The sequence below is a fragment of the Megascapheus bottae genome, chromosome 16 (genome assembly GCF_031878675.1).
Source record: "Megascapheus bottae isolate mThoBot1 chromosome 16, mThoBot2.hap1, whole genome shotgun sequence".
NCBI classification, from domain to species: Eukaryota; Metazoa; Chordata; class Mammalia; order Rodentia; family Geomyidae; genus Megascapheus; species Megascapheus bottae.
Genome location: NC_143524.1, coordinates 44,102,342 through 44,126,638, shown reverse-complemented (window position 1 = coordinate 44,126,638; position 24,297 = coordinate 44,102,342). Strand labels below are relative to the sequence as shown.

At 53.2% G+C, this 24,297-nt stretch overlaps 2 protein-coding genes across 3 annotated transcripts in view; one reads left to right on the top strand and one right to left on the bottom strand.

The window, feature by feature from the left end:
• The window catches only part of Fam168a (family with sequence similarity 168 member A), a 128,850-nt gene extending 122,959 nt beyond the window's left edge, over window positions 1-5,891 (top strand). For both annotated transcript variants that reach the window (XM_090348390.1, XM_090348389.1), the window contains one exon: window positions 420-5,891. The gene's annotated coding sequence lies outside the window, so the exon portion shown is untranslated. The remainder of the gene's footprint in view (window positions 1-419) is intronic.
• Window positions 5,892-10,215: 4,324 nt separating this feature from the next.
• On the bottom strand, window positions 10,216-16,537 carry Relt (RELT TNF receptor). Its single transcript, XM_090349105.1, has 10 exons — window positions 16,471-16,537; window positions 15,031-15,105; window positions 14,745-14,911; window positions 14,519-14,598; window positions 13,653-13,910; window positions 12,436-12,516; window positions 12,128-12,209; window positions 11,709-11,966; window positions 11,206-11,404; window positions 10,216-11,062 (listed from the first exon to the last, which is right to left on the bottom strand). Exons 1-10 carry the CDS (start codon window positions 16,516-16,518, stop codon window positions 11,015-11,017), a joined length of 1,296 nt encoding a protein of 431 aa, XP_090205231.1. The 5' UTR covers window positions 16,519-16,537; the 3' UTR covers window positions 10,216-11,014.
• Between the last annotated feature and the right edge of the window lie 7,760 nt (window positions 16,538-24,297).

Below are 24,297 nucleotides of genomic sequence, written 5' to 3'. Positions count from 1 at the left end.
ATTCCCACAGTGGCTCTGCTTTCTACATCGATACGGAGTTGGACAGCCAGCACTTTGTAATAATTGAGCTGGGATTTGCACTTCTGTCCTCTACTGAGTTCTGTGCTCTTTACTACATGGTCTTCAACAAATGAAATCTAACCCTAAGTCAGATGTGAGGTCTGGTGGAGAGCCAGCTGGAGAGCGCCCTTGCTGCCCTCAGCCACTCCTGAGCCAAGGCCTGCTCTGCGGGCTCCAGGATGGTCACCTGGGAAGCCTGTGCCCCTCAGCAGTGTCCCCTTTGCCATCTCTCTCCTTCAGGGCTCTTGACACTAGGACACAACTCCCACTCGCACAGCTGGGGCGGGGGCGGGCACGTGGGGCTCCCCGAGGCGGCCTGCAGAACATCACTGTCGCTGTTGCTTTCCCTCCCTCCCCAGGTCTGGAGTCACACATTGTATGCAACTACTCAAGTCTTACACCGGTGCTGGAGCAGTCCCCTAGCAGCACCACCTCTGTTTGCAAGAAGAGACAACGGAAGTGCAAGGGTCACTTTATGCATCTTTAATGGTTTTGGTTTTTATTTTTGGTTTTTGTAAAAGCTGCTTTTTCTAATCTCCTGCCTCTCTCCCTTTTGCCCCCCTCCCCTGCTTAGCCACTGCCCTTCCAGCTTCACCCCTCCTCTCCCTGACCCAGCTGCATCCTCTCAACTTCTTTTCTTCCCCAAGTGTCCTGTCCCCAAGATCCCAGCCTTGTGGCAAGCAGAGAGTGGGTTTTATTGCAGTGGTTCATCTGAAGGCTCAATTTTATTTGAAACACATGAACAGGTCTGATTAAGAACCTGGAGCTCTTGAGGAGGCCACGTCTCTGAGTGACTTGTTCCTCGTTTTAAGAGTTCAGGACATTACCATGTCCTGACCCAAAGAAATGTCTTCTCAACAGACCAAGAACAAAACCACATGATTATGTACAAGTGTTTGTTATTAGCAGCTTCAGGCCCCAGGCTGGGAACCTTGGGAAACCAGTGATGGGGAAAAGTTGGGGAAAGAAAGAAGGGGAGAGGGGTGCTTGCCTGATGCTTTGGTTTGAAAAGGGTCTGGCTACAATGTTTGGGCCTGGACCTTCTGATTTGCACAGTGATGTTAACTGACCTGGCACTTCCTCAAAAGATAGTTTTGACCTCAGACTTGCCAAGCAGCCGCAGGCTGGTGGGATCCCAGAGTCTGGAGACTTGGGAAAGCCAGGTGCCTGGCATAACCCAGACCCCCGCCTCTGAGCCTTCCTGGACCCACTGTAACCAGGAGGAGCTTCCTCATGGTTAGAGTGGGAACCTGTGGCGTTTCTCTCCCTTACCCTTCTGTCCTTCCAAGTGCCGGGGCTCACCTGTCTGTCTACGAGGCTGGCAGGCAGGCCAAGCTCTTGGTTACCTTGTGCCATTCATGGCCAAAGTGAAGGAACCACATTCCAGGTGGGTGCTGGTGGCTCTGAAGGTCAGGATAGTGAAGGAAAAGCAATAGCAATAATCATTTCATAGACTCATGGAACTGAAGAGACCTTAGCAATCATTTCATCCATTCCCCTAATTGACAGATGAGGAAACTGAGGCCAAGAGAAGAGGAAAAGGACTTTCCTGGACCTCACAGTAAATTAGCATTAAATGCAGCCTTCCTACCTAGTGGCATGTTGCCTACAAAAATTTAGCTAGGGATGGATTGGCTTGGTTTTGTCAAAAATGAAGTCAGCAGCACCCATACCTGGTGAGCTCTGCAGTGATCTCCGGGCTCGTTTCCACTCTTTCCCCGAAGGATTCCAAAGGTGGGGTTGAAGACTGGCAGAGGCCACACAGGCACAGATGACAGGAACAGAAACTGCATTCGGAAATTCTGTAAAGACATCTGGAACTTTCCTCCTGTACCCGATTCTACCCTTAGGAAAAGGAGCAGGTGGGCTGGCTGGAAAGGAGAGACCATGCTTTTTAGGATGGTAGCCCCTCATCCTGAGAAGAGAGGACAAGTACGAGGCCCTGCAGAATGGGCTTGCCTGGGGAGAAGAGGGACCCCGGGACTCAGAGTTCCCTATTAGTCTCATCCAGGAGCCTGGAGTGCCCAGCGCCAACCACCCTCCTTGACCCAGCGCTTAGCTGAGCCGGCAGCCCCTCTGGGGTGGAACAGAAACATCACTGTACAAAATGGGATCATTAACAACACTTGGGACTTTTAAATAACTATTTGCATTTTAAATTCATGTAAACTTGGATGTATCCTTTCCCCTACTTCCGGTGTCCCTCTAACAGAGGAAAAAAAAACCAGGAAGCCTTGAGCTAGAAGGATCTCAAAAGCTGTCTGGCTGTTCCTAGGAGATAAGGGCCATCAGCATCCTTGGCCCAGAGTAGGAGCTGGGGCCACAGGGAGACTTCAGGACCATAAGCGAAGACCCAGGTGTTCGGAGTGCCTGCTTAGAGGTGTGCTGACAGGGTTTTATTGAATCACAACGAAGTTTTCCAGTGTTCATCCATTTTTTTGCAGTGCCCCCACCCCGCACCTGCTTTGGTTTTGTACAGGTGGGTAAGGTTGTTCTAGATTATGTCATGTTTTGAAAAATGCCAAAATAATAATAGTAATAGGAAATCTTTGCATTTGTCAGATGCTTCATAGATTTCAAAACACTTCAAAGCCTTTTGTGTACTGGCCCTATGAAGTGACAGGATCAGCTTCTCCACCTTTTGAGGAAGGAGAGGCAGAGGAAAGGAAATGGCCCCAAAGTGAATTGAGTGCTGGAATCCTGACAGGATTCCCAAACTGGCTGCCTCCAGATTGGCTGGTGGGATAGAAAAGCAAAAGGAAATGTAGGAATGATCTTGAAACTTCTGTTCTTTCCACACCACTAAGTTAAAATACTTGTACCTCACAGTTCACAGAGCAGTTCAACATCCAGTATGTGGCTTAACCTGACACATGAACCCAGACTGGCTGCTGACCTTCCCTCTATCGCCTTGTGTACTGAAGCAGCTTTGCCCTGCGCCCTGACTTGGCCCTTGTGTTATTCAAGATCAAAGGGAGGTGCTAAGGTGAAAGGCATTGAAATGCTGTCACCTGTAGGAGCCAGATCCAGTGTCTCTTTGCCAGTATGAGCACTGGAACCTGGCACAGCTGGCTTTACCCTCTAATTTGACAGAAATCCACAAGCCTGGCCAAGCTTGGGGAGTCACTGCAGAGGGACTGAGCCCAGGAAATCCAGGCAGTGTTTGCTCCAAACAAGGTTCGGGCACTGGCAGAAACAGGAGTTCTTTGTCATCAAAAGATTCTGGATGGCCCCGGACTGCTCAGAGCTAGAAGGACCTTCCTATCCCACGACAAGGGTCATGCACTCTTGATAGTGAGCTGGTGACAGCAAGCACACCTCTGCTTCCCATGCTACTGCCCCTTCCTGGCAAAGGCCAGGGTTAAATAAATATTCCATTCACCAGGCAACCCTGTTCCCTTCACTGCTACCTGATGCCTTCAGCAACTTGGGGCTCAGGAAATTTGAATCTGGAAACTGGATTGCCCCTTAATTGTGAAGGTCTGAAACATTTCCATGCTTTGGAAAAGGATAAACAAAAAACAAAAACGTATTTGTTCCCATGAGATAGCAAGCTTGCTATTCCATCTCATTTTCTGCAGTGGCCCTGACAGGCACTTCCCTCCCTTGAAAGTTAGGCAAGGGCACACAAAGCAGGCCAGAGCTCTTCTCATGTGCAAAGTACTTCAGCGGTGGGTTGCCAAACTCCCATTTTATAGATGAGAAAACTCATTCTCCAAAGGGCTAGGGAGCCTCATCAGTAAAGCGCCGTCTGCTGCCACCTGCTGGGTGTGCAAGTAGCAAGCTCAGAGGAGGGAAGGGCTGTCTCTTGTCTTGATCAAGCAGACTTCTATGAACTTCTGCTTTGGGCCAAGGCCTGTGATGGCTCTGGGGACCCAGAAGCATATCAAGTGGCAGCACAAAGGGGATGAGCATTTGCAACAAAAGGCCTCACTTGAACAAAACAGAAATGACAGTGCCCAGCACTGAAGATGTGTTTAATGACGGTGCCAAGCGTCTTCAGGAAGCCAGCACACACTGGCTTTCCCACCCACCCCTGTCCAGATCTAGCCAGATGCATTGCAAAGAGACCCTGTGTGGCTAAAAACATCTCACTGAATTCCTCGGATTGCTTTTTCTTGGAGAACCAGGTCCTACAGAGGCATGAAGGAAGTTGGCTCCATATATCCTAATCTTTTTCCCCTGGCTACCAAAATTGTTCCAAATTTGAAATATTCTCCCAGAGACCTGGGGGTGCTTCTCTGGAAGGTTTGCTTTGTTTGAATGGCCTTCAGAAATGAATCACGTGGAGCTTAAAAGTAGGACAAGCCCTTTGGTCACCAAGCTCTGGCATCCTCACTGTACAGGCTGAGCCAGCCCTAGAGCCCTACATATCAGATTCCTCAGCTCTGCTTTTTGGCCAGGGGGGACAGGCCCTGCTCTGGACTCCGTAGTCTTCACCACATTCTGGCTGGATCAGTCACCATCACTGCACTCCTTCCTCACTTAAAGCATAGTGAACCGTCTTTAAGTCCCGCTTTTCCATCTTGTCTCCATATCACTGCTGGTGTGCAGCCCCCTGCATGTTGCAAGCTTGGTTATTTAGAGAGGCAGGAGGAGTGTGCACAAAGGGGAGGCAGGCTCCTTGCTGGTGTACAGCCTTTTGGCATTTAGGCTACACCTACCCTTGGAAGCAGGATTTGTGGAAGAAACCTATCCAGGTAACTTAGACACCCAGGCTTTCAGGGGCATGCCAGGCTGACTTCAGGGTCTGTCCTTTACCCATCCATGTCCACTTTAGGAGACGTCTGAAATTTGGCGTCACAGGGTTCTAAGACCTGGCCTTCAAAATTCCTGACAGGCCAGCTTCAACATTCCACGGCCAATCTTGCCTGAGCCTGACCTAGGTCCCATTCCCTCAGCTTCTCCAGTGGACATTTCCTGCCTTGCATGTTGTCTGGGCCAGGCAAGAAACACCAGGGTTGGGATTGGCTGCTACAAAGCCAAAAGGGATATAACAGTACATGCGTCCCTAGCTCCATCAATAGCCCTAGGTATCCTGGTGGTGGCAGTGAGTCCCAAAGCATTCCTGGTAGGAATTTCCTTCCTGAAGAGAACAGAACAGCTTTGCAGAGAATTGCTAGCCCATGGGTACAGCATCCTCAGGCTCCAGCCTTCTTCCTCATGCCTAAAAGTCAGGGAATGTGGGACTGGCCCAGAGACCTCCTTGGGTCAGCTGGATTGTCTGGTTCTGGGTTGTGACTCATGTCTCTTCACCCAGAAGAGGCTAGCAGGGCTCCTGGCACCTGAGGTCTGAGATCTGAAGGCCCAGGGCCTGTCCCTTCCTGACTTCAAGGCATCTGCATCCCTCTTTCATATCACACAGCAGAAAAGCCTGTTCTCATGGCATGTAACACCCCTGTGAAGAGAGCGTTGTATATGATTTTGTATTTTTTAATTCATTTTAATCTACAGGTTGGAATCTAATTTTTAAATTTTATTGGAACTCACATTTTAAAAATAAAAATGTTTAAAAATGATGATGATAATAATAATAACCTTTGAACATTGCCCTCCAAGTAGTTTGATCAAAGAATTTAGAGGTGTTTCCAAAACACAGCCTGGAGTGTGATGACTGGAAAGCCTTGTGGCCTCTCGTGTGTATGAAGTGTAAATCTGGTTTGGTTTTATTGTTTTGGATTCCTTTGGGTTTTGTTTAGTTTTGTTTTGAAGATCAGATAGTGATCACTCTGAAAGATTGAAGCCAAGAGTTTGTAACTATGATATTTACTGTAAGCTGTAGAACATTCAATAACTATTAAAAAAAAAGTTTCCCAAAAAAGAAAAAAAAAGTCCTAGGTGACCAGACTGAGTGGTTCTTGGGGGAGGGAGGCACAGAAGACCAACACCTGGATCAGGGAGTCTCTGAGCTTCTCCTCAAATTGATTCTAAACTTGTTTTTAAACTCTTAGGAAATAACTGCTCTCTGAGCTGGGTGTAGTAGTTCCTACCTATAATCCCAGCACTGTAGAGGCTGAAGCAAGACCAGCCTGGGCTACACAGGTGATTCTAGGATGGTCTGGGATATATATTGCAAAACACCATAAAAACAATCACCACTAAAACCCCATAGTAGGCCTCATAGTGGGGACTGCATCCCACAGAGACAGAAGCTGTGAAGAGTCCACTGCAACACCTACCAGTTGTGTAATAGGAGCACAGAAAAGCCATTTAAGAACTGTCATGGAGGGGCCAGGAGTTTGGCCTAGCAGTAGAGTGCTTGCCTAGCATGCACAAAGACCCTGGTTCAATTCCTCAGTACCACATCCATAAAAGAAAGCTGGAAATGGTGCTGTGGCTAGAGCTCTAGCCTTGAGAAAACCCAAGGACAGTGCTCAGGCCCTGAGTTCATTCAAGGCCCAGGATTGGCAAAAGAAAAAAAAAAAAAGAACCGTGATGGAGGATGGGTACTGGGGCTGGCAATCCAGAGGATGAAGGGAATAGTTTAAGGCCAGTCTGGGCAAAAAGACCCCATTTTAGTAAGCCAGGAGTGGTTGGTCATATTGCCCTGGCTAGGCAGGAGGCATATGTAGGAAGGTCAAGACTGAGGCTGGCCTTGGGCAAAAACATGAGATCACTTGAAAAGTCAAAAGGGATTGAGTACATGGTTTCAATGGTGAAGTGCCTGTGCCTACCTTGCATGCAGAGGCTGAATTCAAATCTTAGTACACAAAAGAAAGCTGACATCTATTGAGGATGGGATGTAGCTCAGTAGAGCACTTGAGATATATCGCTACACCTGAAAGAAATGGTTAACAAAACAAAACACCACTCTCCCCAGGGCCACACAGACTTTACCCTGCTCAGCTGGTGAGAAAAAGGGCCCAAAGCACAGTAACTGGAAGACTGCAAGCCAAGCATTTGTCACCGTTTAAGCCATATCGCATTCAGTACCATTTTAGTTTCTACAGGTTGGCTTGCCTAGAGTCCCTGGGTCTGGTCTCCAGGACTACAGAAATAAAAATCTAACAGTCTTAGTAACTACACTGCATCTAGGTAGTATGGCAAGAGCACAGGAGATCACATTGCAAACTGGAGTTGAAACTCAGGACTCCTAAAAAAACAAAAAAGCACAAAAGCCAATTGTTGGTGGCTGACCCCTATAATCCTAGCTGTTCAAGAGGCCAAGATCTGAGGAGTGAAGCACCCAGTGAGTTCAAGCCCCACTACTACCCAAAACAAAAACACACCTCAGGACTCATGCACATCCCCTAGCCTCTCCTCCAGTCCTGCTCTAACATGGAAGCCAGTGAGGGGTATGGGAAGACACCTTTGGCCCAGGCATTGCCCATCACAGGCCATTTTCACCAGGGCAGAATAGCATGTTGAGGTTCAGCTCCAGGTCACACTGCTGTGTAGGAAAGGGCAGGGATAGAGACCTGTGCCCAGCCCACACAGGTGTGGATGGGGTGAGTAGTCCAGCCCCACTCTGCTCTCCAGTTCCCACTCGATGTAGCCTGAAATAGCTGCATGTGTGCAGGGACTTCCAGACCAAGATGCTGCATCTGATCCCCTGCCCAGTGCTTCTTCCTGCTGAGAAACTAGCCAAGACTCCAAGGGGTGGTGAAAAGGAGGACATGATATGATAGAGGAGCCTAACCAACCTGGCAGCCTGAATCCAGCCTCTGGCTCCATCCCGGCTAGCATTTGAGTGTGCCTTTCCCTAGGATGGGTACACAGGCCAAAGAGAGGTCATCCAAATATTCCAACCAGCCTTGCTCTGGGCAGAAACAGAGGCTAGAGAATGGAAGGGAGGCCAGCCTCCTGCCCCAGCTATGGGGCACTGTCACCCTCACACCTCCTCAAAGTGAGCCAGATGCCATCCAAAGCCTGGGTGAAGGGAAGTGGACAGGTTAGCTGAGAAGCTAAACCTGGGGATAGAGCAAGCAGATATGGTTACAGACATCCAGAGCGGCCAAGTACACTGCACTGCAGGCAACATTTCCTTGGCACTGGTGATTCCTGCCAGTCGCCTGCCCTATCCTGCACTTAGCCATCTGCTGTCCAGCTTCTTTTCTCCCTCCTAGTACAAGTGAAACCTTGTCTCCTAGGTTCTCGGAGGTGCTCTTATCCTTTTTCTGCCCATATAAAGTGTCAGCAGAGCCTGTGCCTTGGGAGAAAGTGGGGAGAGGCAGGATCGCAGTGTCTGCCTGGTTTCTGTTGTGAGGTTTTCCTGGTCTGGCCAGGCCCCCCACCTTGACTGCTGCCCAGGAGAAGTCCTCTGCGTGGCCCCAACATTGCTATCTGAGTTCACACTTCCAGGTCCCACTTTTCTAGCACATGTGCTTTGGGAAGATCAATCGTGTACATGTGTCGCCTTCCTCCCCGTTTTAACACTTTTGAAGGCCAACTTACCCTCTCCCTGAACCTAAGGCATAGGCAGGCATGCTTTCGCACGGAGCATCGTGGAGCTACCTCCCTTGGTCCTCCTGAACAGGGCTCTGCCCTCACTGTCCCACTATGGAGACTCCTACCCTCCTCTTCCCTCACCTCCCTGGTTACCAGGACTTCTGCCTCCTAGTTCCTTTCCTGCAGGGACCACAGCAGCCCAGGCCTGTGTCCCTGAGGCATGTTCCACCCAGCTCTATCTCCTGATGACCCAGATGCCTCAAGACCTGCCAGCACTGACAAAGTGGCATCTGGATTGCTTCCTGGGACCCCAACCAACTGGATCCAGTCCCTTTGGCCCACATCCCAAGCCCTAAAGGATCCCTCTGTACTTCCCTGATACCTGTTGCCTGGACAGCCATGACAGTTTCTCAAGGAGCCCTGCTCTAGGTGTTCCTGCTGTACACATTGTGGCCAAGAGAATGGAAGAGGCCAGCTAGACTCTTCTCTACTCAATTGGAGGCTCCTTGGCCTTGGACCACAGGGCTTCAGCCTTGCCCCATCCCCCATAATGGTGGTACCATGATTTGAACTCAAGACCTCACACTTAATAGCAGGACTTCCACCACTGAGCCACACCACCAGTCTTCTTAACAGTCGTTCTTACTGAATTAGGGTCTTGCTTCCTAAATGGGCACTCTGGGACCCTGATCTGCCAATTTTAGGCTTCCCATCAGAGTTGGGATAACAGGCTTGTACTGCCCTGGGCCTGGCTTTTTATGGGCTGAGAACAGGTTTCATGTAGTCCGCAGGTGGCCTCAAATTATGATCCTCCTGATCTCAGCCTCCCAACTAGTTAGGATTAAAAACATGAGCCACCAGCACTAGCTTCAGCTCCTCTCCTTCCTGTTCTGGCCTTCACCCATGTTGTTCCCTCTTCTGGCACTCTCCAGTCCCCCACTGTCTTTCTCGTCCCCATTTGTCTCCCAGTCTCCACATGGCTATTGCTCCAACACAAAAGCCGCTGGCAACATGGCTCTTGAGATACTAGTTCACACAAAGATGTGTAAAACATACATCAGATTCTAAAGCAAAAACAAAAGGCTCGTTCATAATTTTTATATTAATTTTTATATTGCAGTGAAAATAGGAGTTAAAAATATTAATATTGTTCAAACTAAGTTCACCTGTTTCTCTTTTGTTTTGGAATGTGATTATGAGACAACTTTAAACCACGAGTGTGGTTCACACTGGGCAGCTGGGACTGTGGGGAGCTCAGTGACAACTGGGTGACATGAGGTATCGCCTTCACCTGTTGCCCTGGCGGGGAGGCCAACATGGTGTGAGAAGGAGCTTTCTGTCAGCAACAGGGCACAGAGCAGCGCTTAAGGAGCTGAGCTGGGGAAGGCACAGGGAAAAGGAACCTCCTTGTGACACCATTTCCACCTTTTATTACTCAGCAAGTGGATGGGATGGAGATGCGGGGAGAGGATGACAGCAGGTTTCAATAAATAAGATAAATGGGGTAGGCAGTGGGCCCGCGCCTGCACGGCCCCACATAAATAACCAGGTGCTAAGCCAGAGTGGAGACAGATGGAGCAGGGCAGGCAGTGGCCTGGGCTGCCCAGGGCTGGGGGCAGACACAGTGCCACAGGGACAACACAAACAATGAGGCCAGATGCACTTTTCAGCCCTGCCAGTATTTCTTTCTCCAAAGCTCCAGAGACCTTGAGGGTGACAAGGTTGGCTAGGCCTCAGTACCACAGCCCTGCTGGGGGGGGGGGGGGGGTTCAGTCTCATCAAAAACAGCAGGGTGGGCAGGCACATGCATTAAGACCCTTTTGTAGGCAGAGCCCGGATGGACAGACCCAAGGGGGCCTTGAAGGCAGAGGCCCTGGAAGCAGCACAAATGGGCCAGATAAAGCTACTAATGGGAGGGTGGCAGAGTCAAGCTCTTCCTGGCAGGACCCGGCCCAGAACCTACAGGGTACTGGAGAGGACCCAGGTATGAGGTGCTGTTCTCTTTCCATTTCAGTCAGAAAGGCTGGGACCCAAGAAAGGCTGAAAACATGTGCTGGGTTTGAATCCAGGAGTTCAGTTTCCAGCTCCAGGCTCTTTCCTGTCCCTTACCTTTGCAGGCCCCTCCAAAAGAAGAGAGGGAGGCACATCTGTTCTGGGGCCCTGGACAAGCAGGGCAGCTGGTCCCCAAGGCACATGCCAGACACCAGGTGCAGGTGCCATGCCTCCGCCAAGCCCAGACCCCTGGGGGGGGGGGTGGGCACAAGACAAGCCTATGGGCTCCTATAACATGGCTAGGGCAGGCACAGGGCTGAAGGATCCTGCAGGGGAGGATCTGGGATGGCAGGGACAGGGTGGGACTCTCGATCTGCTCTTGCACTCGGTGCGGTGCCCTCTGGCTGCCCACCTCCTCGCCGGGCGAACAGTCCAACCTCCAGGCCATGGCCTCTGCCATTGTGTCCGCTGGGCCCTTCCATCTCGGTCCTGAAGTCCAGCCACAGCTTTGCCTTGTAAAGGAAGCCTTCAGAACCTCCCGGGGACAGGCCGCGGGTCTCAGACCAGACAGCCCTCAGATGACCAGGTTGCTCTCACTTAGCCGGACCACATAGCGGTTCTCCTGGGGGCAGGGGCAAAGGGGGTCAGAGCTAAGTCAGAGGGCTCCTGCACTCCGGGAAAGCAACTCCTGCATCACCACCCCTACTGTAGTCTTCAGTCAGGGATGGCCAAGTGCTAAGAGAAACCTGCTAGACCAGACCTCACCTCGGCCTTGTTCTCCACTGGGGGCTTCAACCACGTCGTATGACTTCCCCCACACCCCAGCAGTGACCGCTGCTCAGGAAACAGGCCAGGTTGTGGGGAGTCGGGGAGATCACCCCCTGGAGGCCCAGCTTCTGTGATGGTCTTCACCTCAGATATTACTGAACTGGCCCGCTGCTCAGGAATCCGAGCCACCCGGAACCTATGGGGAGAAGAGACGGGGCGATCCCCCATTAAAGGAGGACCCCGGGGCCAGAGGGCAGGGCCACCCCTGTTACAAGTTCTAGGATGGAGCCTAAGCCCTTCCCAAGACTATGCCCCAAGGGCTCTGTGTGAGACACAGCGTGGCTGGGAACTGCTGCTTTCTCTGGCCACCCAAGCTGCTCAGCAAGGCCCAGGACAGGCAGGCCACCAATGAGCAGGGTTTTCAGGGTGACCCCACTCGCTGCCTACCCCACTGGCTGCTACTGCATGTCTTCCTCACCCTTCCATGTCTTCCCCCTTACCGGCCCACTGACAAGATGGTGATCTCGCCCTGACGTCCTGCTTTAGCCCCAGCCTTGGGAGCTCTGGCTGGGTTGGGCAAGAGGCTGGGAGCAGGGGTGGTAGCAGCTGCAGCTTCAGGGGACAGCAGCACCTCAGGCCACTTCTTCTGGCTACAACGGGAACAGCAGGGGCCAGAGAGCGAGGCCAGGCCCTGCACAGTGTGGAGGTGGTGGCGATGTGGGCAGATGTGTGGTATGCTGGGGGAGGCTGGTGGCAGCCTGCAGGAGGACATAAGTAAAATGGTCACTATAGCAGGTCAGGCCCTGGGCCAGGACACCACAGCAGGTAGAAGAGGGGTTGCGGTGACATGAGCCAGAACAGACCCGGGTGGGAAGCCCTTAGGTGGCAAGCTGGTGATCTGAGGGTCCTGCTCCCTCACCTGGGCACAGGCATGTGGCTTGTCTGCACCAGCTGTTTGCCGTGGTATTCTTTCAGCAGCTCCTCCAGGGCCGCCGCGTTCTCTGTGGGCAGCTATAGTCAGAACCCAGCTCCAACGATGAAGGGGGCCACCCATCCCCACCCCATCAGACACCCTTGTAACTACCACCATTCTCATCCCCCACAACCTGGCTGTGCAAGTGTTCCTCCTGCTTCATCAGGCAGGGCAGGACCAGGCCATACACCAACTCACAGGCACTGGGACCAGACCCTCTTCACCCAGGCACTGGATAGATCAGGCCTCCTCACCTTTTTTCTCCGTGATCAAGCGTACCAGGACCCCAATAGTGTCCTCATTGGCTTCCTCATTCTGATAGGCAGGGTTGATACCTGGGGAAGAGAAAAGAACCATTAACCTAGGGAAGATGATGCTGGGCTCCCCCGCTATGCCAGCAGAGGGCACTCTAGACCTTCCTTGGAGTTGCAGCAGAGCAGTGCATATTTAGGTGACCAGATGCCCTGAGCCCTGCTCCTATGGGCTCTAGGCTACAGCTGTGACTCCAAGGAACCCATCATCACTATTAGCACTTGACATCACTCTCCTCGCACCCAATAGCCCCAAGTGCTTTCGGGGCCATCTGAATCCCTATCTGCAGACTGTATCGGCTTCAGGGCACATCAGGCCAGGGGAACTTTTCCCAGTCACTCCAGTAAACCCTTCCCATTTTCTCCCTGCATATTATCCTGCCCATGTGATTACTAAACACAGCACTGGTCAGCACTGGGCCCAAACCTCATAGCTCTGAGAACGGGCCACTGTGATGGGTTCTGGGCAGCACGCAGGCAGCATCCAACCATTTCAGGAAGTGCTAGGTTAGGCAAAACAGCCCTAAGTCACCACCTGCCCACCTGTGTGTAGCTTCTGATCCTGTTTGCCCGTCCTGATTTCAGGTAGGCAGAAATGGCTCTAGCCACCCCCAGGAAGCCTGGGACCCTGGTATGGAGATGCCATGTCATTCTAGACTTGGCTAAGTGGTCCTTGTGGGACCAGGACAGCATGTAGGCTCTTTCCCTCACGTTTTAGTCAGGTAGAGAAGATGAAAACGTGGTCCTAGACCCTGGGGTGGGATAGGAGAATGTGTCTCTTCCTCTGGTTCCAACAACTGTAACTCAAACCACAGCCTGGAGCTGAAACCTGAGTGCCTAGCTATGTCTGCACAGGACAGCTGCCCGGGAGCCTGACAGGCTTTCTTTTGGTTTCAGGCCAAAGGTCAGAAGTCACTTTGAATATTTTAAAGGTCATCCAACCCTTGAACCTAAGTCTCTTTTAGTCTGTAAGGAGTCCTTAACCCCTCTGCTGGACAGTACCACAACCACAGTGGGAATCCCTCCAACACCATTCAACCAGCTGTCCTGTCTCACCTCTACTCATCACCATGCCTCAGTCCCCACCCCGGAAGCAGTACCCCCAAAGTCCCCTACCACCCCAGACCAGGAGGCCCCTGGCCTTCCACCTGGACCCTCACCGCTGCCTCCTCCTCCAGGGCCAGGCCCGACCTCCTTGTGGGCTGTGCAGTGGTAGCCCTTCCGCTTCAGCAGGTTGCACACCAGGATGCCCAGCAGCCCCATGAGGCAGAAGACGGGCACGATGGCAATCACGGCATACTGGGCGGCCGTCTCCTCAGGACCACCTGCCCGTGTGCTGTTTCCAGGCTGCCGTGTCTCACTGCCACTGCTGGACCCTGCTGCCACCTCCACGCCACGTCGGGCCCGTCGCCCCCATTCTGAGCACCATGGAGAACGGAAGCAAGATAGAGAAATTGACATACGTACAGGCAGCCCAGGGCCTGAGCTAGTGTGTGCCTGGGGAGCTGACCTGCCCAGGGCAGCTGCTCCACGTGTGGGAAGACCAAAGCCAGCTCCTGCTCCTTCCTAGTTTCCTCTTTCACTCAATTAGTCACCCCAAAAGGCGATTCCTAGAGCATGGCCAGGTCATCAGCCTCCATTTGCCCCCAGTGCTGGGGTGTGAAGAGTGAGCAGATGGGCACACACAGCACATGCTCAGGGATTCGGAATCATACCCTCCCACAACATATGGTCTGTGAACTCTGCCTCAGGGTGAAAGGAGGCGTGTATGTGTGTGCATGTGGCCATCAGCAGGGCTCTTGGGGAAGCAACAGGGGACTGGGTGGCATATGAGCCCCTCAAGCCTCCTGACTGTGACCACCTCCTGCTGAATTATATCTGCCATTCAGAACCAGATGGGCAATGGTTGGCATGCTTTCACACACCCTCGGGCTGCTGTGCCCCCACATGGGCACAGCAGGGATTTCTGGGCTCTAGCCCACTGGATCCTCCAACCCCAACAATCCTTGACCCAATCCCTACTCACCACCACAACCGTGAGTGCTCAGAGATGCCCAGGAACACGGCTGACACGGAACACTGGGGATCCCCAAAGGCCCAAACCACCTGCGGGAAGAGTTCCATACAACTATCCTCCAGAGAAGCTGGCTTCCATCCTACCAGGTACTCTCAAGGGTCCCGCCCCATCCATTCCACAGATGGGAAGACTGAGGCTAGAGCCCAGGGTCTGGAGTTCCGGTCTCCATGCTCACCCAGGCTGGCAGCTTCCACACAGTGTATCTTGAGTTGTTGTGCCGGCCCGGGCCTCCAGCCTCCTTCGAAGGCTGCAGCGATCATGGGGCTGGCATGGGCGGGAATCCCATGAGGCTGAGAAGGTGCCTGGGGGGCAGGACCTACATAATGTGGCCTGACCTGCGTCCTGGGGGAGAGAGCAGGTGAGAACATGACCAGCAGCCAGGCCTGAGGCCCCTGGGAGGCCAGGCCAGCCCGGCCTCCACCTCTTCCCTCTGGAGACAGAGCCATGGCCTCAGCACTTACCAGGTTAGGCTCCTCTCCAGGTGGACACAGCCAAGGGGTCGTTGATGTCAGAGTGGTCAGAGGCCAGAGCAGCACCTGGAAGAACACACATTGGGAGCATGGGGAAAAGTGTGAGGCCTCATGGGGTCACCCCCTACGGCTGACTTCCTGAGGCTCTAGGAATGGGAATCACTGACCACCTACATCACCCAGGCTAAGGGGCACTCTATGAACCCCCATCCCTAGCGCTGTGAAGAAAACCTGTCCTGTCCCAGACCTGTTGTACTGTCAGTGCCAGGTCAGCAGAGGACCATATCTGGAAAGTGAATCACAGCCTCAGGCCCTTAGGGGTTGGAGTGATACCCCTCTTAGCTAATCAGAAAAATGAGGAAAGGCTTCCGAATTCCTCTCTCAGTTCTATCCCCTTCCTGCCACCTCCCCCCCAACCCCCCCCCCCGCCCTCCCTCACAGCTGGGCATGCCATTAAGCAGCCTCTGTTTATCATCCCTGGAGCCAAGCCTGCAGCTGGTGCTTACTATTCTGAGCCCCAGGCTGGGTTAAAGACTACATCCTCCTCTGTGACCTCTCCCTGCAACAAGCACCCATTCACACCCCTGCACCCAAACACAGCGCACACATTCCAAGGGAAAGATCTTTTCAACACCAACACCTGGCACCAGTCCTGCCATGGTAGCCTCCCTGCTTCCCAATCTCAGGTATATACTGTCTGGCCTGAACTCCTCTTGCTGTGGGGGATCAATGCTCTAATCTGGCCCAAGCAGGTTGGTGGGGTGCCAGGTACAGAGCACAGCCAGTTGCTTTGGAGGTAGAATGTCTCAGGATCTCATCACTCCCTAGACCTGGCTGCCAGTCTCTGCTATGGCTTGGAGGCTTCCTGGCTAAGGCCTTCTCATGACCTCCCTGAGCTTCCAGTGTTACGGCAAGAAGATAACTTAGGCCAGAGTCCAAGACACTTCCTCCAAGTTGGTAGGTACAGGTGGCCTGATTCTCAGATTCCATACCTGGAATCTAGGTCCCAAGACCAGTAGAGATCGTAACTCCAGCATAAGAGGGCTCCAAATCCTGGGACTCTAATTTCCTCCCGGTCTCCAGCCCACCCTTCCCACTTGGCTCTGTGCCTACACCTGCCTGCTGGCCTCAACTATGTCTGAAAATGCCTGCAGGCCCATCGCCTGGCCTGGGTGGCTTGGAAAAACTGTGTTCGGTCCTGAATGGAATGTGTAGGAGACTGTGGCTACCTCAGCTGGGTCACCATCTCATCCTGTATGGGCCAGGAGGTCCAACTGGCTCAAATACTTCCCAAGAAGAGCTGAAGATCCCAGCTTCCACAGTGCAAGGGGCCTGAGCAGCATCTGTACCCTCTTCCCTGGAGGGCTGAGGTGCAAGGCTCAGGATCAGCTCCTCCGACTTCTCCCCATCCCAGGCCCAGCTCCAACTCACCATGAGGAGGCAGGACGGGGGCTGCCACAGCAGGCTCAGCCTCATCATCGGGTCCGGGAGTGATAACCAGCCTAAAGCAGATGGAAGGAGGCTCACAAGCTTGGCCAGGCAGGCAGCTGCTGTCCCCTCAACGCCACCCCTAGGCAACTTTCACGATGACAGGCCTTGACGAGGAGTTGGCATGGCGCTGCTGGGCAGGCAGCACACTGGCGGGTGGCCCACTTGCTCACACCCCCAGGTGCAAGCCTGAGCAGAGGTGGAGCTGCCTGTCTGGGCTCGGCTCCCCCGCCTGGCTGGGCTGGAAGGGCTGACACAGACCTCTGTAGCCTCCCTCGCAGGGAGGCTTTCCAGGAGGAAGGGCTTCCTTCCCCTTCCATAAACAGCCAGGTGCCCAGTGGCACAGCATCACAGGGCAGCGAGGAAGGAGGAAGGAAGCACTGGGGGAAGCCTGGGCCAGGGGCTGAGAGGATGGTGAGAGGATGTAATGCCACGCTGCCATCCCCTGCCCCTCCCATCAAGCCGTGGCCTCTCTACTCTCATTGGCAGCTTCTGGCAGCCAGAACTCTGCCAGGTCAGCAAACCTGTCACATTCATACTCTTCTGCCTTCGCTCTTGTTACTTTAATTCTAGGTAAAGCCCTGGCCCTTGCCTTTCAAAGCCAATGCAATGACCTCTTTCTGGATGCTTTTTTAGAAGCTTTCTCTTCCCGTCCAGTCCCTCAGAGGCCCTCTTCTGCTCTGCCTCCCCTGGGGTCAGCTGCATCATGTCAGGTAGCATCTCTGCCTGCCCAATGCCTAAACAGACTTGTAAAGCTGGGGTGCTGATGGCAGCCTCCCCTCATCTCCAGCACCTCCTGTGTGCTAGGTGTGGACTTATGGCTAGGGAGACAATGAACAAGAGAGAGAATGCCCTGTCCTCAGGGAGTTCAGTTGCAGCGACACAATGGCAGGCAGACTAAGAGAGAGTGGTTCTGATGTTAGTGTATGGGAAGTGGGAAGAAACAAAAATAGATCCAGAGGGGTTTGTACAAAGTGTAAAAATCTAGAAAACATTTGTTACAGCTCCCAGCCTACCATCCCAGTCCTGGTTCCTCAAGCCCAGACTAGTGCAGCCAGTAGACAAGGCATGGGGGGATAGCAGGCAGGAGGATTCAAATCAGACAACAGAAGGGACCATCCCAGAATGAGGAAGTTCCTCGAAGCACTTCTCAGAGGCCTGGCTTCAGGGTCAGGAGGCTGACTAAGCAGCGCATAGAATACACGCAGCCTACAAAACCCAAGGGGGCTCCTAGGCCTCAGAGCTCAGGCCCCAAGGCCTGCAGAATGCTCCAGATCATGCCAGAGCCCCTCTCAGGTGGGCAGTCCTGCTTGGAAAAGGAGCCAAGGAAACCGATCCCCCTGCCTGACCTGGGCCTGGCCGGGCACAGACCTCAGCAGGGCAGGGATTTGAGTTACACATGGGGGAGGGGGAGACGCAGTGGTCACATCATCCTTGGGACTCTCCAGGTCACTGGCAGCCTGTGGCTCTGGGCCCCAGGCCAGCTGAGGGGAAAACCAGGGACAGGGAAGTCCGGGCCATAGAGTAGGTAAAGGACACATCTGGCAGTCAACACTCAACAGATGGCACCCCTGACTCATCTCCTGACCTGTCCATCCTCAGATTAGGTCACAAGACTTCCAGATTCTGTCACACAGAACTTTCTAGGCCCTGCACCAGGCTCACATTCACCTTCCAGTTCTTCCAAAGGGCTCTAACTCACACAAGCCTATCACAGGCCCAGCAGCCAACAGTCCAGTTCCAATCCTCCTCCTGCCCCTCGGCCAGCCCCAGAGCGCAGGGCAGGGGGTAAACGGTAGAGTAAAACAACTGCAGGAGAGAGGACCCCTAGGGCCGCCTAACCCTGGTGAAACCTGCTGGACGGGAGCCCTCAAGAGGAGCAATGCAGCTGCTCATCTACAGACAAGTAAGTGTGAAGTGGTATCATCTGGAGACTTCCAGGAGGAAAGTGAGGGTCGGGGGCCCAAACTCAAATCCAGAGCAGGTCCACTCAGGTGCATTCATAGACATCTGCCGCCCAGAGCCCTCCTGCCTTCTAATTATGCACCTTCTAATTACCCCCAAACCAGCACTTACTCCAGTCTGGCTGCCCCAGCCCCTCCACTCTGCCAGTCTGAACCCCTCCTTCTCCCCCCACCCCCGCCAGATCTGCCTGGTCAGGCAGAAAGGCTCTGGCACATGTGTGTGCAAAAAGGCTGCTCAGGCCCCTGCCCCTCAAGCCAGAGCCCTGAAACTCTGACCTGAAAACAAGTTCAAAGGGAGAAGCTCCCCAGCTGAGAGGGGGATTTGTGACTACCCTCTCCCCCAACTACCACACCGCCATGCCCAAACACCTACACAGTTAATGTCCTGGAGGGCTACCGGGACAGCTATCAGAGATGGGGAGATGAGGCCCAAGGACCTCTAATGGCCTGAGAGAGGAAAGCCACCTCCAGCCACACTGGATGAGGGAGGAGGGCACCAGATTCCAACAGAGAAGGAAGTTAGCTAGCTCTCCTCCAAATCTCTAAACCTGTGCCCATCCCATCACCACCAAACCCCTGTGGGATCTGAGCCTCTTGCTTTCTGGGGCTCAGTTTCCTCATCTGCAAGATAGGAGTATGTATCCCCCAGAGCAAAAGGCTGTCATGAGCCTTAAATGAGGTAGAGTTGTCATAAGCCTCAAGTAGGTCATGGGATTTCCTCTCTAGAGGCTGCAAGTTTGTAATTAAGTATTTGTCTGCTTACTTGTTTACAGCTTGCCCCCATCCAGACAACAGGCAAGACCAGGATGTCTGCTTTATTCACCACAAAGCCCGACCCCCAAGCCTGGGTCTGGAGCAGTGGCCTCCCCCAAATGGGCTGATGAGGGCAAAGAGAGCTTCCTCAGACCCAGCACTCCAAAACAGCACCCAAGCGATCAGAACCAGAAATTCCCCAGATAAAAGCCAACAAGCAGAGCTACACCAGGCCCTCGAGCTGCAGCAGAGATGTCCAGAGGCTCAGGAAAGAGCCAACCTGGAGGCCCCACAGAAAGAGGAAGTTATGCACCAGCCCAGGCCTAAGCCTCAGGCAGCTTCCCTTTTCCTAGAACTGAACCCCCAGGGTCACTCTTGCCCCTCCTCCTCCTCCAGCCAGGGCCTCCCTTCCAACTCATTCCCCAAGATTTCCTAAGATCAGCCCCATCCCACAGCCTAGCTCTGGGCTGGCTCTGAGCCAGAATGGCATCCTGAGACCCTGCCCTCTGCCAATCCCCTAAACATACGCACACACCAGCCACTTCAAGCTTCTCAGAGACACATACTCTACCTGCTGTTTCCTCAGCTCAGAAACCCCTCCCATCACTTAGTCAACAATTCAGCTTCCTCCAGAGCTCTGTTCAAAGTCACTTCCTCCTGGAAGCCCTCCCCATTCTCAGCCCTCCTTCCACAGGGCATGCTCTGCTGGGTGAGTTCATGCTGCACAAGGGATGAAAGGCTGAAGAGGTGGCCTCAGAAGATGGCCCCGTTTTGTCAGGGGAGGAGGACAGAGAGCAAGCTGCTGAAGGAAGACAAAGGAGCCCAGAGGCCAGGTTAGACTGTGGGTCTAAAGCTGGACCTGAAGTCCTGGGCTAATGTGGGAACAGATGTGGAGCAAAAGCCAATACTGCTCTTCACTGGCTTTCTGGCTGTGAACTGCCCCTGCAGAGGGGGAGTGATCTGTGAGAATTTACAGTTCATTTTTGGTACAAGACTAACAGAGTAAGCCCTTAAACACATTCACCATGCCTCAGTTTTCCCTACATTGAAATTGCAAAGAAGGGGCATGTACATGACAGCAAGTGAAAAACACAGGTGAGATTCTTTCTTCTATATTTATGTCCAATGCCTGGCACAGAGTCAGGCATACCATAGATACTCCCTCAGCCCCAGGTATGGGAGAAGAATCTGGGAAGATGGGTGGACAGAAGAGCTTCCCAACCTCAGCTGCAAGCCTAGATGACTGCACTTTCCCCAGGGCCTATCAGATCCCTGAAGGGTTAAGCAGAAGAGGGAGAGGCACTAAATGATTTGCTCTTAGCAGGCAGCTGGGCTGCCTTCCAAGAGAAGGGAGATGGAGATGGAGGTGGGCAGGTACAAGGCCCACCTGGGGCAAGGTAAATGAGAAGGCAGATACTGCTTCCCAGCCGACAGTGGTTCCAGGACCTGCGGACCTCCTTCCAGCCTCAAGAGGAGAGTTGCCTGGAAACACAGCTGGACACAGACCTCTCTCAGTGGTGGCCACTCTAGGCAGGAACACAAAGACTGCCCATCAATAGAGAGATCCAGGTTAGCGAGGGACCCAGTGGTTCCCTGGCAACTGCGGCTGAAGTAGGGCAGTGCCCACACTGTGTAGCAGTGAGACAACTAAACATGGGCCTGTTTTCCCTTCTCCTGCGAAGGAGTGAAGGGACTTACCACCCCACGCTGGGCTCACTTTGGATTCCGTCCACTTTTCATAGGAGGGGGGAGCATTTCTGTTTCATACCTACAACTGAGACCCGCAGAGGCCACATCTAGGGATGGAGCCCAGCACTGCCTCATCTCTGTCTCTCCCACCATAAGTCTAGAACCTGGCCTGGCAGGTGGACGTTCACATGCTTGCCAATCTGACGGCAGAGGCTAGGGAAGTGGAGCACATGCAAGGCAGTCCGGTACCATCACGCTGTAGGAAACAGTTGTAGCCATCTGCCCTGGAGCTAGACATGGTTCTGCCCTTCAGATCTCCTTGCTGCCACTGGGTCTATACTGCTCAGGTGGGTGAAGTGGGCAGGGGAGGCTGAGGAGGTAATTGGCTCCTTGAGGCCCAGAAAAGGGCTGAGGCAGCCAGACCCAGCTCTTGAAGCTCCTCCCAGTCTGGGTACTGTATGAATGTAATCTCTCTCCTTCCTGTGTTGAGACTAGGCTATGGGAGAGGATGTCTCCGATCAGACAATCAATCATCTCTGAGCCAGATCTGGGGTTCCCCAATAATCCTCTCACTCAGCACCTACTGCAAACCCCCTTCTCTCTCCAGATTGGTTGTTAATTGAACCTTTCAAAGATCAGGTTCCATGTTCCACACTTGAGGGAAATGAGGCTCAGAGAAGATGAGTAGTAACTTGTAATGGCATGGTCTCAAAGGAGACAGGTTTACTAACTCTGGGATGGGTGTCGGCAGCAGGAAGTCTTGGCCTGTGTCCCTAGGTCTGGCCTGCCTGCCCTACTCCAGCCTGCTAAAGCATCACTATCGATCTACTCTCAGCCCCATGGGGCAGCCCTGGGCTACATTTCCTCATCCCAAGACAGAATAGCAAGGGGCCTGGGATGGGAAAGAGAACACCCCACTGCAGTCTCTGACCCCAGCTGTACACCGACACCAAATCACTAATGAGCCTGCTCAGCTCAGGCTCTGTCCCCATCATCCCTACCTAATTGACTGGGGCAAAAGTTTTGAGAGAAACTAAGCAGAAATCACACTCTAATTCCCCACGCTTGGGAGCAGAGGAGGGAAGTTCCCCCCGAGACTCTACAGATGGAGCTGTGCTCAGATCCAGGATGAGCAAATGTTTGACGGTAGATTTGGGAGGAATGAGGCTTGGCTCTGAGCAGTTCATCTGGGTTCCAATTCTGGTAGGTCACTTGCTCTTTCAGAGCCTCAGGTTCTCCCTTGCCAGCGGAGGTGGGATGCCGAGAGGATACTGGAGCCTCACAAGCAGCGACAGACTGGGAGCACCAGTTCTCACCACAATCTGGTGAAGGCTAGAACAGGGACCCAAGCTAAGCACCAAGTTTACCCAGCATGGATGGAACCCTTTGCTCTCTCATTTCCTTCTTGCCATAAGCATGCAAAGCTAAGCACAGCACCTTCTGTAAACCTTTCTCTCTACCACATTCAGACCCTACCTCTAACTGGCTGCAGGCACCCCTTTCCATCCCCCTCCATGTATACCAACTAGCCAGGGCATACTCTCATAGCCACATGGGCAGTTTATTTATAGAGCGCTCATCTTTCCCAGGGTGGCTCAGGAAAGAGCTCTGGACTTCAAGTCTGACAAACTATCTTTGTAACACTAGGGGCTTGCAAATATCTTTCCCTCTCAGGACCTGCCATTTCTTGCCTGTGACTGGAGGCACTGATGACGCTCAGAAGCACGAGGCTGAGACTCCATAGCCTCAGGGGCCTAAAGTCAGGGCTGAGAACTCAGCAGGGACCCTGTACTGGCTCAGGTTCTCTGCTCCCTCAGCTCCACCCCAGCAGTACCAAACCTAGCCTGAGGCTCAGCATAATGTGGTTACTAGATCTGTCCAGATACCAGATCCTAGAGCCCAAACCAGAGGGGCTGGGGGGGGAGAATGATTAGGACCTACAGGATCCTAATCTTTCCCTCTCCCGTCCACCTTGTTATCCACCTGGCAGAAGGCTCCCCCTGTCCCCACCCTCTTATCTACCTGGTTCCCTAAGAGGCCGGGTCAGGCCCTGAGTAGCCCATCAATAATAGCTGCTCTTCTTTTAGCCTCCTCTTCCCTGGAAACTGATGCCAGCATTGCCCCCAGCCCTCCCCTCCCACCTGATGCCAGGCCAGAGCTGTGTGGGTAAGAGCTACGTGCAACAAACTGGGACTGTTCCCTGTGCTTTGAGTTTTAGTGCCTTCATAACACCTCAGAAAAGAGGGATCTCCATCAAGCGCTGCTGTGAGAGATGCTGAGCCAGGGCCTGGCTCCCTGCTAGCCCAGAATGACAGTCTAAGGAGGGGGCTATGGCAAGTACCAGACCTTAACCCTGACCCACAGGAGTGGCTTCAACCTTTGCCTCCCTAGCATAAACTCAGACTCAGGCCAGACACCTGGATGCAAATCTCCCTGTGCCTCTTGACAGTCACTGAGATTCCAGATGTTTGCCCTTCCTCACTAGAGGCCTCGCCAGCATAAGTGGAAGGGGCAGGTTATTGGTCAGACCTCTGGAAAAGCACGGCCACACCTGTGCCTGCACCCTAGGGGCCAGAGGGATGCACAGCAGGTGGACTGTGATTGTGAAGGTGAACTGGCAGGCTCAGAGGGATTCTTTCGTGAGAGAGACTACATGGCCCAGCAGGTTCTAAATGAGGGGGCAATGAAGGCAGCACCGGAGACAGTCCGGCAGGGGGAGATGTGTGTGAAGAAAGTTACAAGATCTTGGTCTCAGGTCAGAATGAGAGTATGTATTCTATTCCACAAACAACAGGCAAGAGTCACTTTAGAGAGGTCATTGACAGGATGTAGAAGCTGGGACAGGAGTCTGGGCACAAGAGTAGGGCCAGGAGGGTGGTTTTCTAGGGGGTGTGTCTTTTCTGCTTCCTATGCTGGCTGGTATCCAGCAGGCTGGGGAACAAGTGGTAGGTTAAAAGATAAGTGCCCTGGTCTGGAGGGAACAGCCAGCCGAGCAGGGCTCTGGGGGCTTGGTAAGTCCCTGCGATTCTCAGAACCTCAGTCTTTCCCTCTGTAAAATTGAGCTGGGCCTGCTGCATCTGACCCATGACCCGAGGGCACACTGACTGCCTGCCCCTCAATATCTCCCATCCATGGCCAGACACAGACTCAGTTCTCCAGCACAACTATTACACCAGTCCCAATTGGGTCCACAGTAAAAAACCAGCCTGCCCCATGGTCATCCCTTGAGGCCCAAGTTCCCAGAAAGGTCTAGCTGGGGCAGGGCTGAGGGTGGAGCTGAGGGCCTTCCACCAAGGCAGGGACAGGAGACGTTAACCCTTGGTTAGCCCTCCTTCTCTTTCTCTGCCTCCCAGGCCCTGAGCTA

Coding starts and splice junctions, on each gene's coding strand:
- Relt (XM_090349105.1), bottom strand. CDS start 16,518: ATGATGAGGCTGAGCCTGCTGTGGCAGCCCCCGTCCTGCCTCCTCATG. Junction 15,106..16,470: donor CCCCGTCCTGCCTCCTCATG/GTGAGTTGGAGC, acceptor GTGTTCTTCCAG/GTGCTGCTCTGGCCTCTGAC. Junction 13,911..14,518: donor GAGCACTCACGGTTGTGGTG/GTGAGTAGGGAT, acceptor CATGGTGCTCAG/AATGGGGGCGACGGGCCCGA.